The sequence below is a fragment of the Emys orbicularis genome, chromosome 9, assembly GCF_028017835.1.
Source record: "Emys orbicularis isolate rEmyOrb1 chromosome 9, rEmyOrb1.hap1, whole genome shotgun sequence".
NCBI lineage: Eukaryota > Metazoa > Chordata > Testudines > Emydidae > Emys > Emys orbicularis.
Genome location: NC_088691.1, coordinates 81,471,179 through 81,487,902, shown reverse-complemented (window position 1 = coordinate 81,487,902; position 16,724 = coordinate 81,471,179). Strand labels below are relative to the sequence as shown.

The following is a 16,724-nucleotide window of genomic DNA, read 5'->3' as shown; positions in this document are numbered from 1 at the left end:
GGAGTTCTGGTTCATATACCTCTTTCCCGCTCCTTCCTCAACAAAAAACAGGAAATTAATTTTACCACCTCTGCTACAGAAGTGGAAAAATGTTAAAAAGCACTCCACTCTCCCTGCAAAACCTTGAACTGAAGCAACAACACATCTTGAGATCCTAGTTAAAAGATATAGGCAAAACTGGAATTGAAATGAAATGATTAATAGAATATTTCCCAGAGATCAACATCCTCATGTATTTTCAAAATAAACCAAGAATTCAGCATTATAATCCTTACCCTGTGGGAGTGGAGGTTAAGACACAAACTGGTAAAATTCAGATCTTAAGATACCCCTGCAAAAGTGTTCAAATGCAACTGTGTAACTGAGCATTTTTTTGTAGCCACAACTTACAGCATGAGTTTTAAAAATGTGTCTGTAAATGTATAAAAGTGCAAACTGCTCAAAAAGATACTGTAATGATACCATAATGGACAATAGTGGGAGCCAAATCCTACATCTCAGCTTGTGTTTAGCCTCCACAGACACCAAATGAGCATGTGCATGTGTGTGCTCCAGAGCACAGAAGATTAGTTTATTCTGTGCATAATAGGGCTCAGGGAAGGCAAGAGAAACGACACAAGAGAAGGTGTCGGAATCAGCTGGCGTGGGGCTCCAGTGGAATTGGATAAGCTTGGAGAGAATTATAACACTGTCAGTCAGGCAATCTGATTTTCTATCAGGGACACAGAGGAGCAGAGCAGAGCAGAGCACAGAGCTGCTTATACTTATGGAGAATATTTTTTACAAAGAACAAGCTGAAACAAGCTAAGGTATCTGACGGGCACGTACTCAGGGTGGCTAGCCCGTCCTGTTGCTCATGCTACCGGGGCTATGTTCTGATTTTACTGTTCTAACTCAATGGGAATAGCCTGAGTAAGTCTCCTTGAGCTGGGAATTACATCCCCAGCTAAAAGGGTAGACATACCGTAAGGCTGGTCTGTTCTGGGAATGGAGGCTGGAGCCTTGGAGACCAAGCTTACTTTCCCACACTACAAAAGTTCACTGCATACTTCTTGATTTGAAAACCCTTCCCGGCACTCTGAACACTGAAGCAACACTGGAAGGAAACAAAATCTGAGCTGCTTGAATAGATGAATCATCATCATCATCATCGAAAAAGACCAACAGAAAACCATTCTGGATTTCCCCTCTCAGTCCCTGGAGAACACATTAGCTTTGCTAGCTGGGACAGAGTTACTTTAATCACTGCTTTTCAAATGACAGCATTTAAAAAAAAAAATCATGTGTGTGAAATAAGAAGCCATCATTGGGGAGGAGAAAGCCCAAGGAGCTAAGGTTTTAAAGGATGAACACAAAAGGTAATCTAACGTTATGAAAACCCTTCACTAAAACAGACATATAGATAGATGTAGACAGAGAGCCACAAGGAGAAAGATGAGAAGACCCAACAGAAGGATGCTCTTATATTACAAAAGTAGAGAGCTGTGCACTCTTAACTTAGTGGCATATCTTTTTACTTGTTATATGTCTTCTCTGGAGCCTTATTGGGGAGGGAGCACCTTATACAGTGCGTGCTCACGGGTTCCATTTTAGGCCATATGAGGGGCTAGAGAGCTGCTATTTATCCCCACACATAGCACCATCTTGTGCTAGCAATACAGCACTGAAACTTTCCCTTGAGGAGTGGGAAATCCCTAAATATTAGTTTGTTGTTGCTGCTGCTTGCTTGCAGGGCAACATGTTTGTGGGTGGCTGGTGGCGGCCTCGCCAGAGGAAGCTAAGGTGTTTTTAAATGACTGAAAAAACAAACAAGAAAAAAAGAGTGTTTGTGTGGTTGGACGGGTGTGGGTGAGGAAACAGAACATAAAGGTAAAGGGAGTGGCGCAGCTAAAGACAAAGGGAGGTGAAGTCAAAGATATGTGGAGCTGCTCTCCAGAGCCTACCACTCAGTCCCAGTTAGGATTCAGTGCAGATAAGACCTTGACTCAGTTAGCTCTCTTACACTGTAAAACAAAGAAGAGGGGACTATCTAAAGATGGCACCTGCATTTTGTTATGGGAACTTTAGAAGTTAATTTACTTTTTAGGGGCTTTTAACTTAAAGTAGCCTGGATACACAGTGAGCTGCTGACTCCCCCCCCCCCCCCCCCGCCTTTCCTCCTATCACTGATTTTACAAATCTCTGATTCACAGCTCCCATGCTACAGCTATAGTGGGACAACAAGCACAAAATCAAGCCACCACTGAGGGCCCTTAGTGCAAATCCTGAAGCAAAGAAAAAATAGATTTCAGGGACTCTATACATTTGTTTCAAGTCCAAGCAAACGTCCCATCCGTTCCATGTTCTTGTCAATTGTGGCTTGACATGTGATTTCCTTGGCACACTCCATTGGAAACCAACCTCTCTCACCGTCCCGCAATCGTTCACCTTCATACCAACCTGCAAGGGAGAATGGGGAGTCAACAATAAATACATGTGTAAGTTACTGTGTGTGGCATGTTTATAGAGAGACTTCTATACACACAGTCTGTCATTGCATCTGTAATATGGCTATGTTTACAATGAGTAAAATATAAGGTAGAGACAGACCATGTTATTTGGAAACATTGTGCATGCAGATTAGGAATAATAAAAATAAAGCAGTAAAGATACAGTATATTTGAAAACCACACACCGTCTTTGGATCTCAGGAATATAAACTAACAAGTCAGCAGGAGGTTTTTCCTTTGTTTTTTACTCTTTGTAAGTGAGAGTAAACAACTGGGTTAGAGCTAAGGGTTGCCTTCTGCAAGGTGCTGAGCACTCTCAAGTCCCATTGAAGCTACTGTGAGTTGACTGTACTCAGCATCTTTGCAGGACATGCTCAGCATTGTTATTAACATTTTTATTGTGGTAGCAATAACAGGTTGGACCCCAACGTGACTGACATTTACATAACAAATGACAGTCCCTGCCTCACATGCTGCAAGACTACCCCTTAGACAGTAACAATGTTCTGAAGCACAGCACAAGCTGTAAATACCTTGAATGTGTGGAGTATTCAGACAAATCAACAAGTACATTGCTCACAAAGCAATGATGACTCTTGAAAGCCAGATTTTTAAAGAGGCCTTAACCTAGTTTCTTATTGATGGGCACATGGCTCCTGGGAAAAAAAAAATCATACCCACATTGCTGCACCTGCAATTAATTATCTATGCAAATCCTCTGAGTTGGATGGAAATTTACTTGAATGTGGCCACAATGCCTGCATAAAGAGTGGCTGTCCTTCAAGAACCTGGGCCTAATCCTATGGCTTTCTGTAGCGTTTCTTCTAGGCTGACAACCCCATTTCATTGTGGAGCTGATACTAGATTGAAACTTGAATTCTCTAGGACTCAGTTTCCCAGCTTGACTAATCTATCTTGGTGGTAGCTAACCGCAAAACTGTTTACTCACCATCATTCACTTTTTGATAAACCAGAACCACATCAGCAACCTGAAGGGATAGTTCATCTGACTGCTTTGCAGTGTAAGTTCTGACAATCTCTACCTGTGTCAATGCTAAGGAAGAAATAGGATATATTGAACCACATGATCTGTATAAGCAACTGAATACCTTTATATTTTAGCAACATACACAAAAGTCATTTTAACATCCCATTTTAGAATGTGCCAAAACAAAACAACCCAAGTAAGCTCAGTAATGGAGCACATTAAACATGCTGGCTTCCCCATGGGGAGCTACACACAAACATGAATTTGGGTCAGACATAAAATCAGCTTGCATTCTCAACCTAGTCACTAATAGGCTGATACAACTGGCCAAACCAGTTTTAATGAATGCAAGTAAAATAACTCCTTGTACCACAAAAACCCTGAAAAAACTTCCTCAGAAAAGCTCTTGATAAACAGCATCCACAGAAGGTCAACAACATCGCAAAGGAAATCTGGACAATTTGTTTTTTGGAAGGAAACATATTTATTCTTACAGTCTACATTTATTCAAGCTATCCACTGAGGGGCAGTATATTTCTGTTTTCACGTTCAGTCTCTGAAAAGTCTTCTTGTCTCTCACTTACTTGTCCTGTCTGCATTCCGTCTGTCACTGTTCTGTCCAAGTGCAGTAATCCAGCGAGCTCTTTCACTCCTGCAAACAATAGAGACAAATTCAGTTTCCAAGACACCTGGCCCTTAGAGTGCTAGAGATCACACCTTTTTCAGGACCCTAGATTTAAATCTTTCCTCTTTCTCCTGGGAAGAAACCATATTACTTTTTTTTTTTTTTTTTTTTTTTTTTTTTTTTTTAAGTCAAGAGCTTTCTTAAACATAGCAAGATATATTTTCCTGTAAACACTTCATGATTCAAGTAAAGTGAAACATATTAAGTGACCAACAATAATGGATTGCTTAGCAGAGGCGGTATTCTAATAAAGGAGGAACAGAATAGTATTCTATACATTTGGGAATGGTCTTAAGAAGGTTGCCTAAAAAGTGTGGTCTCTTGTGCATATTTTCATTGTTTTAATTAAGCATCATTAAAATAAGCTTTGTCCTAGTATCTGCAATGAATGGCCTTAATATTAATTACTAGTCTAACACAGACCACTGAAACTTAAATAAAAATAACATTTTAAATGTGTATTTATTAGCAGCCTTCTCTACGAAAAATATGCAGATTATCTGGCAGATTTAAAGGGCACAGCACACCATTCATATGTAATGTAAGCAGACAAAAATCTTCTGTTTCCCTGTAACTAATAATTGGCTGGATGTATATTTGGAAAGGAAAGCAAGTCCCTTACAAAAATCAAACTGTGCTCTGAAAGGGCCAAGTTCTGTCACTGATGTGTTCACTTGGGAAGTCAGAGATGTGTCACAAACATCCATGAGCAGAATTGTGCCGTAAAAGAATCATTTGAACTTAACCTTGGATAACTAGATAATAAGGTAAATAATTGATTTCAGCTAGAATATCTCAATATTTCTGACGAGACGGGCAGAGGAATAATTAGATTCTAAGTATCACACAGTTCTCCCAAAGGAACAAATTGCTGACAGAACAATTTTTGAGGGGATTGACAGGGGGTGGGATGGGGGTAAAAGAGAGATAATGGACAGGAGATGAAGGAAAATGGTAAGAGATTATGTAAATGATATCCAAATCAACAGCTGAGCCATAATAATTAAATCCAAATGGATTTGGGTTTTGACAAATTAAGATCTGAATTTGACGCATCATGCCTTGGTACAATACAAAGTGTGAGCGTTTCAGTTAAACTAATTCTTTTGTCTTGTTAAAGGGATTCTCACACACTCAGATGGTTTAGGCAGCAGGACAAATGCCACCCACCTGCCTCAATGGGTGGGGGAACTTGATGGGGCCAGTAGTGAAAGGGGAGTCCCAGCAGCTAGCAAGGGAGACCCATGTTGAGGAACACCAGGTAGCTCCTCCCGCCATGAGTCTCTGGCAGTCATTGGCCAGCTGGGGGGGGAAGGAGTCTCTGGCAGTCACTGGGCCAGCATTCCCTAGCTCCCAGGATGGGGGCCATGTGGAGCCTCTTTTGGCTCTGTTCCAGCAGGCCACCCTACCCATCTGTCAGAATCCAGCCTGACAGAAGCTGCAGGTCTAGCGGATCACCTGTTTGGGGCTCAGTAAGGAATTTTTTCTCCCATAGGCCAATTGGCAGAGGACCAGGAAGGTTTTTTAGCCTTATTCACAGCACCTCCTAGCCAGGAACATGCATGGAACCTAAGGGTATGTCTACACTACAGGATTAATTCGAATTTATATAATTCGAATTTAGGAAACCGATTTTGTAAATTCGAATGTATTCGGCCACACTAGGCACCATTAATTCGGTGGTGTGCGTCCAAGCTACCATAGTAGCATCGATTTCCAGAGCGTTGCATTGTGGGTAGCTTTTACATAGCTATCCCATAGTTCCCGCAGTCTCCACCCCCCTTGGAATTCTGGGTTGAGACCCCAGTGCATGATGGGGCAAAAAACATTGTCGCAGGTAGTTCTGGGTACAGCCTCCCCCTCCCTCCCTGAAAGCAACGGCAGACAACCATTTCGCGCCTTTTTTCCTGAGTGAACTCTGCAGACTCCATTCTGCATCAAGCATGGATCCCGTTGTGCTCCAGAACGCAGTCTTGAACATTATAAACACCTCGCGCTTTCTCGTGGAGTTTATGCTTACACAGGACCAGAAAAAAGAGGCGAGGAGGAGGAGAAGGCGGCGATTGCAGCGCAGCGACCAGCGTGATGAGGACATGGACACGGACACAGAATTCTCTGAGACCGCGGGCCCCGGTGCTTTGGAGATTATGATGTTAATGGGCCAGGTTATAGGCTTTGAACGCCGATTCTGGGCCCGGGAAACAAGCACAGACTGGTGGGACCGCATAGTGTTGCAGGTGTGGGACGATTCCCAGTGGCTGAGAAACTTTCGCATGCGTAAGGGCACTTTCATGGAACTTTGTGACTTGCTTTCCCCTGCCCTGAAGCGCCAGAATACCAAGATGAGAGCAGCCCTCACAGTTGAGAAGCGAGTGGCGATAGCCCTGTGGAAGCTTGCAACGCCAGACAGCTACCGGTCAGTCGGGAATCAATTTGGAGTGGGCAAATCTACTGTGGGGGCTGCTGTGATGCAAGTAGCCAAAGCAATCACGGAGGTGCTGCTACGAAAGGTAGTGACTCTGGGAAATGTGCAGGTCATAGTGGATGGCTTTGCTGCAATGGGATTCCCTAACTGTGGTGGGGCAATAGATGGAACCCATATTCCTATCTTGGCACCGGAGCACCAGGGTACCCAGTACATAAACCGCAAGGGGTACTTCTCAATGGTGCTGCAAGCACTTGTGGATCACAAGGGACGTTTCACCAACATCCATGTGGGCTGGCCGGGAAGGGTTCATGACGCTCGCGTCTTCAGGAACACCAATCTGTTTAAACGGCTGCAGCAAGGGACTTACTTTCCGGACCAGAAAATAACCGTGGGGGATGTTGAAATGCCAATTGTTATTCTTGGGGACCCAGCCTACCCCTTAATGCCATGGCTCATGAAGCCATACACAGGCAGCCTGGACAGGAGTCAGGAGTTGTTCAACTACAGGCTGAGCAAGTGCAGAATGGTGGTAGAATGTGCATTTGGCCGTTTAAAAGGTCGCTGGCGATCCTTATTGACTCGCTCAGACCTCAGCCAAACCAATATCCCCATTGTTATTACTGCTTGCTGTGTGCTTCACAATCTCTGTGAGAGCAAGGGGGAGACCTTTATGGCAGGGTGGGAGGCTGAGGCAAATCGCCTGGCTGCTGATTACTCGCAGCCAGACACCAGGGCGATTAGAAGAGCACACGATGAAGCGCTGCGCATTAGGGAAGCTTTGAAAACCAGTTTCATGACTGGCCAGGCTACAGTGTGAAATTTATGTTTGTTTATCCTTCCTGAAAACCCGCCCCCTTTATTGACTCATTCTCTGTAAGGAACCCACCCTCCCCCTTCCCCCAGCTTGCTTTCAAAGGAAATAAAGTCACCATTGTTTAAAAATCATTTATTCTTTATGAATTGATTAGAAAAAGAGGGAGAGAACCTGAGTGGGGTTTGGGAGGAGGATCAGCGGGAAGGAAAAGCCCAGTAAAAAAAGGTTAAGAAAATGGCAGCCTTTTGCTTGGGCTGTCCACTGGGGTGGAATGGGAGGGTGTACGGAGCCTCCCCCCCCCGTGTTCTTACACATCTGGGTGTGGTGGCTATGGAAAATGGTGAGGAGGTAGGGGGGTTATACAGGGGCTGTAGCGGCACAGAACCTGAGTGGGGTTTGGGAGGAGGATCTGCGGGAAGGAAAAGCCCAGTAAAAAAAGGTTAAAAAAATGGCAGCCTTTTGCTTGGGCTGTCCACTGGGGTGGAATGGGAGGGTGTACGGAGCCTCCCCCCCCGTGTTCTTACACGTCTGGGTGTGGAGGCTATGGAACATGGTGAGGAGGTAGGGGGGTTATACAGGGGCTGTAGCGGCACTCGGTTCTCCAGCAGCCGTTCCTGAAGCTCCACCAGACGCCGGAGCATGTCTGTTTGCTCACGCAGCAGCCCCAGCGTTGCTTCCCGACTCCTCTGATCTTCCTGCCGCCACCTCTCATCTCGAGCGTCTCTCCTCTCCTCACGTTGGTCCCTTCTGTCCTCACGTTGGTCCCTCATGTCCTCACGTTGGTCCCTCATGTCCTCACGTTGGTCCCTCCTGTCCTCACGGTCACTGGCTTCTTTCCTATACTTGCAAACCGTCTCCTTCCACTCATTCAGATGAGCTCTTTCATTCCTGGTGGATTGCATGATTTCGGAAAACATCTCTTCTCTCGTTTTTTTTTTACGACGCCTTATCTGGGATAGCCTTCGGGAAGGAGGAGGGAGGCTTGAAACATTTGCACCTGCTGGAGGGAGTGAAAAAAGGAGAGAATTTTTTTAAAAGATACATTTTTCAGAACAATGCTTATACTCTTTCACGGTGTATACTATTCACATTACATAGCACATGTGATTTCTGTGCAAGGTCGCATTTTGCCTCTTAATATTGAGTGCCTGTGGCTTTGCTGCTAGAGATCACAGACGCAGGTCGGGGCAACAGAATTCACCTTGCATGCTGCCATGGTAAGCCACTGTCTTTAGGCTTCTGCGCCCTGCTTTCCCACATACCAAGCAAAGCCCGTTGTGCTGCAGTTTTCCTGTTAGCTTGTTTTCTGCTGCTGAAGGTTAACACCCCCCCCCCCCCATCCAATTCTCTGGGATGAGTGCTTTATCCCTCCCCCCACCGCGTGGCTGGTATCAGGGAAGATCCCTGCAGGAACCAAACTAACACCCCCCCCCCCACCCGCCATGAATTCTCTGGGATGAGTGCTTTATCCCTCCCCCCACCGCGTGGCTGGTATCAGGGAAGATCCCTGCAGGAACCAAACTAACACCCCCCCCCCCCCCACCCGCCATGAATTCTCTGGGATGAGTGCTTTATCCCTCCCCCCACCGCCTGGCTGGTATCAGGGAAGATCCCTGCTAGCAAAACGCGAAAAGCTCTGGGCCAATCCTCCCCCCCCCCTTGCACTTGGCTAAATGCAGGGAAGGATTTCTTTTCAGCCACAGGCAAACAGCCCAGTAGGAACGGCCACCTCAGTCCCCTTAATTAAATTCCCTTATTTCAACCAGGTTACCCTAAGCGATATCACTCTCCTGAGGATTACACAGCAAGATAAAGAACGGATGTTGCTTGAATGCCAGCAAACACCGGGACCATATGCTGCCAGGCTCTGTCAGGCAATGATACCAGATTACTTGCTACTAGCATGGCGTGGTCAAGTGTCCTACCATGGAGGACGGAATAAGGCTGCACTGCCCAGAAACCTTGTGGCAAGGCTTTTGGAGTACCTCCAGGAGAGCTTCATGGAGATGTCCCTGGAGGATTTCCGCTCCATCCCCAGACATGTTAACAGACTTTTCCAGTAGCTGTACTGGCTGCGAATGCATCCCAAGTGCTCAGGGCAAATTAATCATTAAAAATGCTTGCTTTTAAACCATGTTTTATATTTTAAAAGGTAAACTCACCTGAGGTCCCTTCCATGGGGTCATGGTCTTGGGTGCTGGCTTGGGAGGCTTGGGAGGGTACTTCAGTCAGGGTGAGAAACAGTTCCTGGCTGTTGGGGAGAATGGAGAGCTGGGTGCTCTCTGCCAGCTCGTCCTCCTCCTCCTCCTCTTCCCCTTCCGCGGAATCATCAGGTGTCCCTGATGAGATTATCCCCAGCTCGGAATCCACAGTCAGAGGTGGGGTAGTGGTGGCGGCCCCCCCTAGAAATGCATTTAGCTCAGCGTAGAAGCGGCATGTCCGCGGCTCTGACCCGGAGCGACCGTTTGCCTCCTTTGCTTTTTGATAGGCTTGTCTGAGCTCCTTGACTTTCACGCGGCACTGATCTGTGTCCCTATTGTGGCCTCTCTCCATCATGCCCTTGGAAATTTTTTCATAAGTTTTGGCATTTCGTCTTTTCGAACGCAGTTCAGCTAGCACTGAATCCTCTCCCCATATAGAGATCAAATCCAGTACCTCCTGTACGGTCCATGCTGGTGCTCTTTTTCGATTATCAGCCTGCATGGTTACCTGTGCTGATGAGCTCTCTGTGGTCACCTGTGCTCTCCACGCTGTGCAAACAGGAAATGAAATTCAAATGTTCCCGGGGCTTTTCCTGTCCACCTGGCCAGTGCATGCGAGTTCAGATTGCTGGCCAGAGCGGTCACAATGGTGCACTGTGGGATAGCTCCTGGAGGCCAATAACATCGAATTGCGGCCACACTAACGCTAATTCGAATTGACAAATTCGATTTTGGCGCTACTCCGCTCGTCGGGGTGGAGTACAGAAATCGAATTAAAGGGCCCTTTAATTCGAATTAAATGGCTTCGTTGTGTGGACGGTTCCAGAGTTAATTCGAATTAAAGCCACTAAATCCGAATTAAAGGTGTAGTGTAGACCAGGCCCAACTGAGGTACTTGGGGGTTGAGTTGTTAATGTGTTGCAACTTGAAGCCAGTTACCAGTGTGGTTAAGAGAATAAAATGAACGGTTCGTAAAAGACATGGGATTTTGGTGATGGACCTTGGGCTCACAGGATAGGGGGAGACCTTGTGGCCCTTGCAGGCCAAGGTCCTCACCCTACAGCACCCTCTGTTCTCCTCATGTGGGTTGGGGAGGAGGAGATGCTAGGACTCAGAGAGAGCCGAGTCCAAGGGTGTATTCTGAGGAGAGCCTACCCCAAGTTACGGGTTATATGGTAAGGAGCCATGTAACTTCCACACTGGAACCAATTAAATGTCTGGTATAGGAGAGTATGGGTGATGGCAGGTAGCGCCCCTCTCCTGTGCTAAAGTTTAATAAAAGTTGCAGCCGGTTATTTCATTCCATGTATGTGTCTGTCCTCATTTTGTCATTGTGCCTGCATCAATGAATTTCAGTAAAAGGTTAGAGTGCTTTTAAAATCTGAAATCAAAATTACTTTTAAAAAAACAGTTACTGTACATGTAAAAGATCAAAAGCCTTTATATCCCAGGTTTCAGATGAACAATATATGTGCATGAAACTGGCAACATGCTCAGAGGTTTATCAACTAATACAATATTTCAGTGTATCAAAAACTGTTTTCACTGGAATAAGAAATCAAGAGAACTGAAAAACAGAAGTGTTAGGGCAGTTTGAAAAGGTCACCAGAAAAGAGAATGTCATCTTGAAATCTCCCCTCGCTCCCCTCCAGTCTTTTGAAATGCTGCTGATAAAAACATCATCTGCCATTTTGACCATGTTATCTCCCTCTTTGAAACCCTTTCCCTGGCATCCCCTGAACCTCCCATGTCAAATTCAGAGTAGAGATGGCAGTGAAACATAATCCTGGATGTGAACTTTGAGGTGTTTGGAACCTAAGCCTTACAATTGGTTTTCCTTTCTATTGTGAGTAAAAATCCTTTAAGCAAACTAAACTGTGGGGTTTAAAAATCCCAAATATGAACCAGAGCCCCAAGATTCAGTTCTGATTTGGGCTCCCATCTCCTTCAAAGCTCTGTACAACTTTGTCACTGCCTCCATTTTGGCTATCATGTGCTCAAGATCCCCATCTTGCTGCCTGTACTCCTCCCAAACTTCTCATTTGAGCTGCCCAATCTATCATGCCATATTCTAGGCTTGGCTCTTCCCTCCACATGTGCAAATTCCTCCTTAGAATACACTTGTCCCACAAGTCCTTTCCATTATACCCTCCTAACAGGATGCTGGCTTGACTCAAGTGGCGGTTATACAATAAAAGTCTAATGATATTGTGCTCTCTCTCTTATAACGCATTGGTTATATTGCCTTTGGGGCATAGTGTTGTTTAGGTTACCTTACTTGAAGAAAACTATGATTAAATTAAGGACACAACAGGGTAAGGCAACAAAGAGGATAAATGGAATAAGGAGTTGTACTTAGATTGACAAAATTAGGATTATTTAGTTTTGAGAGAGGATGCTTCAAAGGTGACATGATTTAGCTGAGGGTTACCTCCTGATTATTAATTAATCCTGATTATTGGTGGTTGCTGGGCACACCAGAACTAGGGGATAAAGGTTTAAGTTGAGAGAGGGAACATATGTTGAAATAATTTGAGGTATTAATTTACAGAGTGATAAATAGTTGGAATGGACTTCTAACTTAATATACATGACCAAAAATTAGATATTATATGAATAATATTTTAATACTGTACATTAAATTCAGCAAGTTAATGGGATATTAGTAGGGCTGGTTGAACATTTTCTGATGAAATATTGGATTTTTGCCTAAATATTTAGTGAAAAATGTCAGCTGAAAACTAAACAATTTCAGTTAGGAAATGCTTCCATGGTGCCTTGTAGGAATTATAGTTTCTGTATCTCATTCTCCTCTATGGGCTAGGTTCCATGGCCAAACGCCACCTCTCATGATGCACCATGGAAATGGAACTCCCATGAGGCACAACAATGGCTCGGCAAGAGGGGAGGTGGTACCTCAAGGGAGATGGAGACTGTTCCATACAGAATAGGAGTTTGAGGCACCTGAACTACAACTCCCATGTGGCACGGTGGCAGCATTTCAGATCCAAGTTTTTAGTTTTCAGATGAAAGTTTGGGGGCTTGATTTCCTCCCCCCCCAAAAGTAGAAATTTTCCATGGCCCCCTGCTCCCTGCCACCCCAGTTTTCCAACCAACTCTAGATAGTTATTTTGTGTTTAGAAAAATGCACTTGTTGGCTGGAAGGAAATTTTCATGGATCTTTCTTTCCCCACATAGGCTTCGGGCCATTTTGCATGGGAATATTTTTATTGTCCTCTGGACTATAGAAAGTAAAAACACAATTTTAACATTTTAAAAAGTTAATGCATCACAAATACTCCTCCCTTTCCCACTGAACATTTCCATACATGAGTGGCCCACAGCCTGCTTACATCCTCCATAGACAAGGTAATCATCAAGTGCTGATCACATAGTGATGACTAAAGCAAAAATGAGAGAAAGATCCACTAGCTTCAAGAAGATTAGCACTCTGTCTGTATCTATGAATACTGTATCTTTGTTTCATCGTTTGTAATTCTGTACTCTAGGCCTGGTTCCCCACTAACTTGCATAGTCATTTACAGCTGTGTAGAGGAGTGTAAAACTCTATCATTCTGATTTGGTAGCATTTTACACCCACTTTGCACAGGTGTGAACAACAATACAAGGTATAGGACATTGGAAAAAAATAAGTCTTCTCTATCTCAGGCTCTGTGTACACACAAAAGGTATGATTTAAAATCAGTTTAGTTAAATTGATGCAAAAAGCTTTGTGGACACTCTTACATCAACATAATTCTAGAGTATGTTGATACAACTTAAATTAATTAGAAGTAAGTTTATGTTAAACTGAAATACACCACTTTAAATTAATAAAAGTGTATTCAGTGTATTTTGAACTGGTTTAATTTAAATCTGGTTTTAAAAAATGAAAAACACTGTTTACAGATTCATATTTTCCATTTTTATAACTGTGTTGTAGACATTTTTAATAGGAAAACAATTATCTTCATGGCACCATCTATCATTCCTCTCAGGCAGGTCAGAGAAATAACAGACGGTAATTGACTGTGCTCTAATTTAAAGGTTAGCTTCTTTCTAATCTCTCAGTTCATTGCATTGTACACAGAAAGAACAAAACATGCAATGGTTGGTGCATATACCATCTAGACAAGAAAATATTTCTAAACTTATTCCAACTATAAAAACAAAGAGTAAATATGATTTTGAACAATGTGCAAAAGCTGAAATGCATTCAATTCTGGAACTTTCAAATAAGGTGTCAAGAGTCAGATTAGTCTTGTGTGGAAGCCAGTGTGGTGACCAGGTGAGATGCCAGTGCCACTAATGTTTTTTCTAATTCTAAGTGACAATTTAATTTAAATAATTGTAGTCTGTGGCAGGAGCTTTACAGTTATCCCAAGAAGAATGTGTAAGAGATTAACTTTAATAATGCACATTAAAAAGCACATTAAGATTTTTTGACAAATGGCTCTTTATAGATATTGTTTCCCTTTTTTGACCCAAGTGGCTAGTCACAGTTTGGGGCCCTCTGGATGTTCCAGTTGGGAGGAGAAATTGGTGATAGTCAGCTATGCCTTTGATGCAGTTTTGTTTATTTACAAAGAATGTGCAAAGCTCTGTCTCTCTGAACACAGAAGGAATCAAATAGCAGGAAACAGCTTCTTTCTCTCACAGCACCAAGCACACTCTTTTCAGCTTTCTTACAGGGCCCTGTTTTCAGGCGCTCTCTCTATATATTTCTGTCTCTTTTGCTTTCCTACACTCAGACCCTCACCCAAAATAATACTCAGCAAAAGCTCCTGGTTAGTTCACACACTATTTTTGTTTTAGGTGAAGGCTTATGCTTAGAGCTGTCTTAATTGAAAGGTAAGTTCACACCTACCAATCTCAATGGGGTTTTAACTCAACCCATAACAAGGTTTCATCCAGCTCATAACAGCAGCTGCCCCACCACCTCAGCTTCACCCACAGTCCCAATGTGGCCTAAAATGATGATACCCAACAACCAATCCCAAACAGAATGAAAAGGAGTAATTTAACATATTAAAAATGATACAAGGTTAACTATTTGCATATGTACAGAGTTTTTCTGTCAAGATGTTTTTACATTACTAATCCCCAAAAATGTTATGTGCACCCAAATTTCTCTCCCTAGATTTCTTTTAATAAGCAGCTGAAAAATGCCTATTGTTTCCAGGAAATTTGCTGGCTATGGCAGGCCCAGATCATTTTGTTAGAATGGGGAATCCACCTCTAACAACTTTCCCAGCTACATTCTCAGATTCAGGGGGCAGCCAAGCTCAAATTCTGTCCCCCTGATATCTTCTCAAGTGGTCCTTATGGATAATTTTGGGTTTAGTCCTGGGACCTAACTGTGTCCTAAACCCTCACAAGACATGGAGTATGCTGGCCCCAGGCCATTTGGTGCAGTTCTTCCAATGTAGCCAGTTTAACTCCCATAGTCCTACTGAACCTTTCCACCATCACATCAGATATGGGTGCGCTGCGCAGGTGCAAGTTTTGTGGATGCCTAGACTCTCACAAGCCTGCTGAAACACTTGGATTCAAAATTTCTCCCTTGATCTGTGTATAACTCACCTGGGATCCCAAATCTGGTGATGAATTCATTCACTAGGACCCCTGCTATTGTCACAGCCTCTTGATTTCTTATTGGATAAGCCTCGGGCTATTTTGTGAAGCAGCCATAGCTACCAGCAAGTATTGATTGCCGGCCTCTCTCTCAGACAAGGGCCCAAGAACAACAGTGGCAATGTGTTCTACTGATGCCCCCACAAAATATTGCTGTAAAGGGGCTCTCCCAGTTTTAGGGGACCCCTTTTTTTGCAATGCAAGCATCACATTTCTTGCACCAATTTCTACATCCTGCCCACATTTTACCCAATACCAATTCTCCCTTCCCTTGACTAAGGTTTTTTGCACCCTCAAAATATCCAGCAGTTTTAAGATCATGACAATCTCAGAACCTCCTTTTTCAAAGTGTCTGGTACAACTAGCTGGTACCCGTATCCCTCACCTGGTGATTTCTCCCATCTCCTATACCAGGAGTAGCCAAACCGTGGTTCGTGAGCCACATGTGGCTCTTTTAAAGTGCAGCTTGCAGAACCCCCAGCCTCCCCCAATTCTCCACCTACCAGACTGGGGGGGAGGAGCTCGGAACCTCTGCCTTGCAGTGAGGTGGTGGGGGAGGGGCTTCTGCCCAGCAGGGAGGGGGGGGTCTTGGGGATTCAGCAGGAACCGGGCTGAAGCCCTGAGCCCTGGCAGACCCTCCTGCAGGGCTGAAGTCCCAAGCAAAATGGCCAGACATAATCAAACTGTGGCTAAGAAATTAAGTGCATCCTCGAATTAACAACAATGCATTCCATTTAGAAATGCAGCGCTCTCTACACCTATAAGCATCTCTAACCCATTCAGTTTGGCCTGCTTAGTGCAGATATTTTCCTTCTTTGCTTTCTCCACTTTTAGCATCCAGTCTTAAAAGAGAGTGTAGACTGCTATCAAATTCCTGTCTGGATTCTTCCTCTCACCAAACTTCGTGGGATTGGTATTTTTGTTTTTTACTAGTTCCATATAACAAAAAGTAATTCTGTAATTGTCAAGAACACAAATTAGTAAAATAGTAAAGTTTTATCCCCCCCCCCAACAACTAAAAAAAGCACACATTTTTTGCCACGAAGCATGTCATTCCAGAACAAGTTTGACTCATCCTCTGATTACAGTAATGAGGTCTTTAAAGAATCATTAATGATCTATAGCTTCTTTCAGGGTTATTCTAAACTTTGAAAGCAAATCTAAAAGAGTAAAACTTTCCGAGCACAAATATGCCCAGAGCATTGTGTGGTTAATGTTTTAATGTGTTCCCTCCCATCTTTACTGTCCACTGAGACAGATAAAATCTTTCACTTTTGTGGAGGGCAGCTTGGATGCTAATGGCATCTCAGAGATGGCCTCTCACAGGGATTTGTACCAGAGAGAACAAGACACTACTTGTTGCTGTTGTCTAAAGCAGAACACTCCCTGAAACAGCTCCAATAGAACAAGGACCACCTCTATCACTGCTTCCCCATGGCTATGCAAAGTTCTTCCAACACAGCAACTACTGTTTAACAGAATGCT

The 16,724-nt window shown here is 43.8% G+C and overlaps 1 protein-coding gene across 1 annotated transcript in view; it reads right to left on the bottom strand.

The window, feature by feature from the left end:
• Positions 1–2,296: 2,296 nt before the first annotated feature.
• ARHGEF26 (Rho guanine nucleotide exchange factor 26) overlaps positions 2,297–16,724 on the bottom strand; it is a 117,978-nt gene continuing 103,550 nt past the window's right edge. The window contains exons 12-14 of the mRNA XM_065410870.1: positions 4,062–4,129; positions 3,439–3,543; positions 2,297–2,439 (exon numbers count right to left, since the gene is read on the bottom strand). Coding sequence (XP_065266942.1) covers positions 2,297–2,439; positions 3,439–3,543; positions 4,062–4,129 — 316 coding nt within the window. The remainder of the gene's footprint in view (positions 2,440–3,438; positions 3,544–4,061; positions 4,130–16,724) is intronic.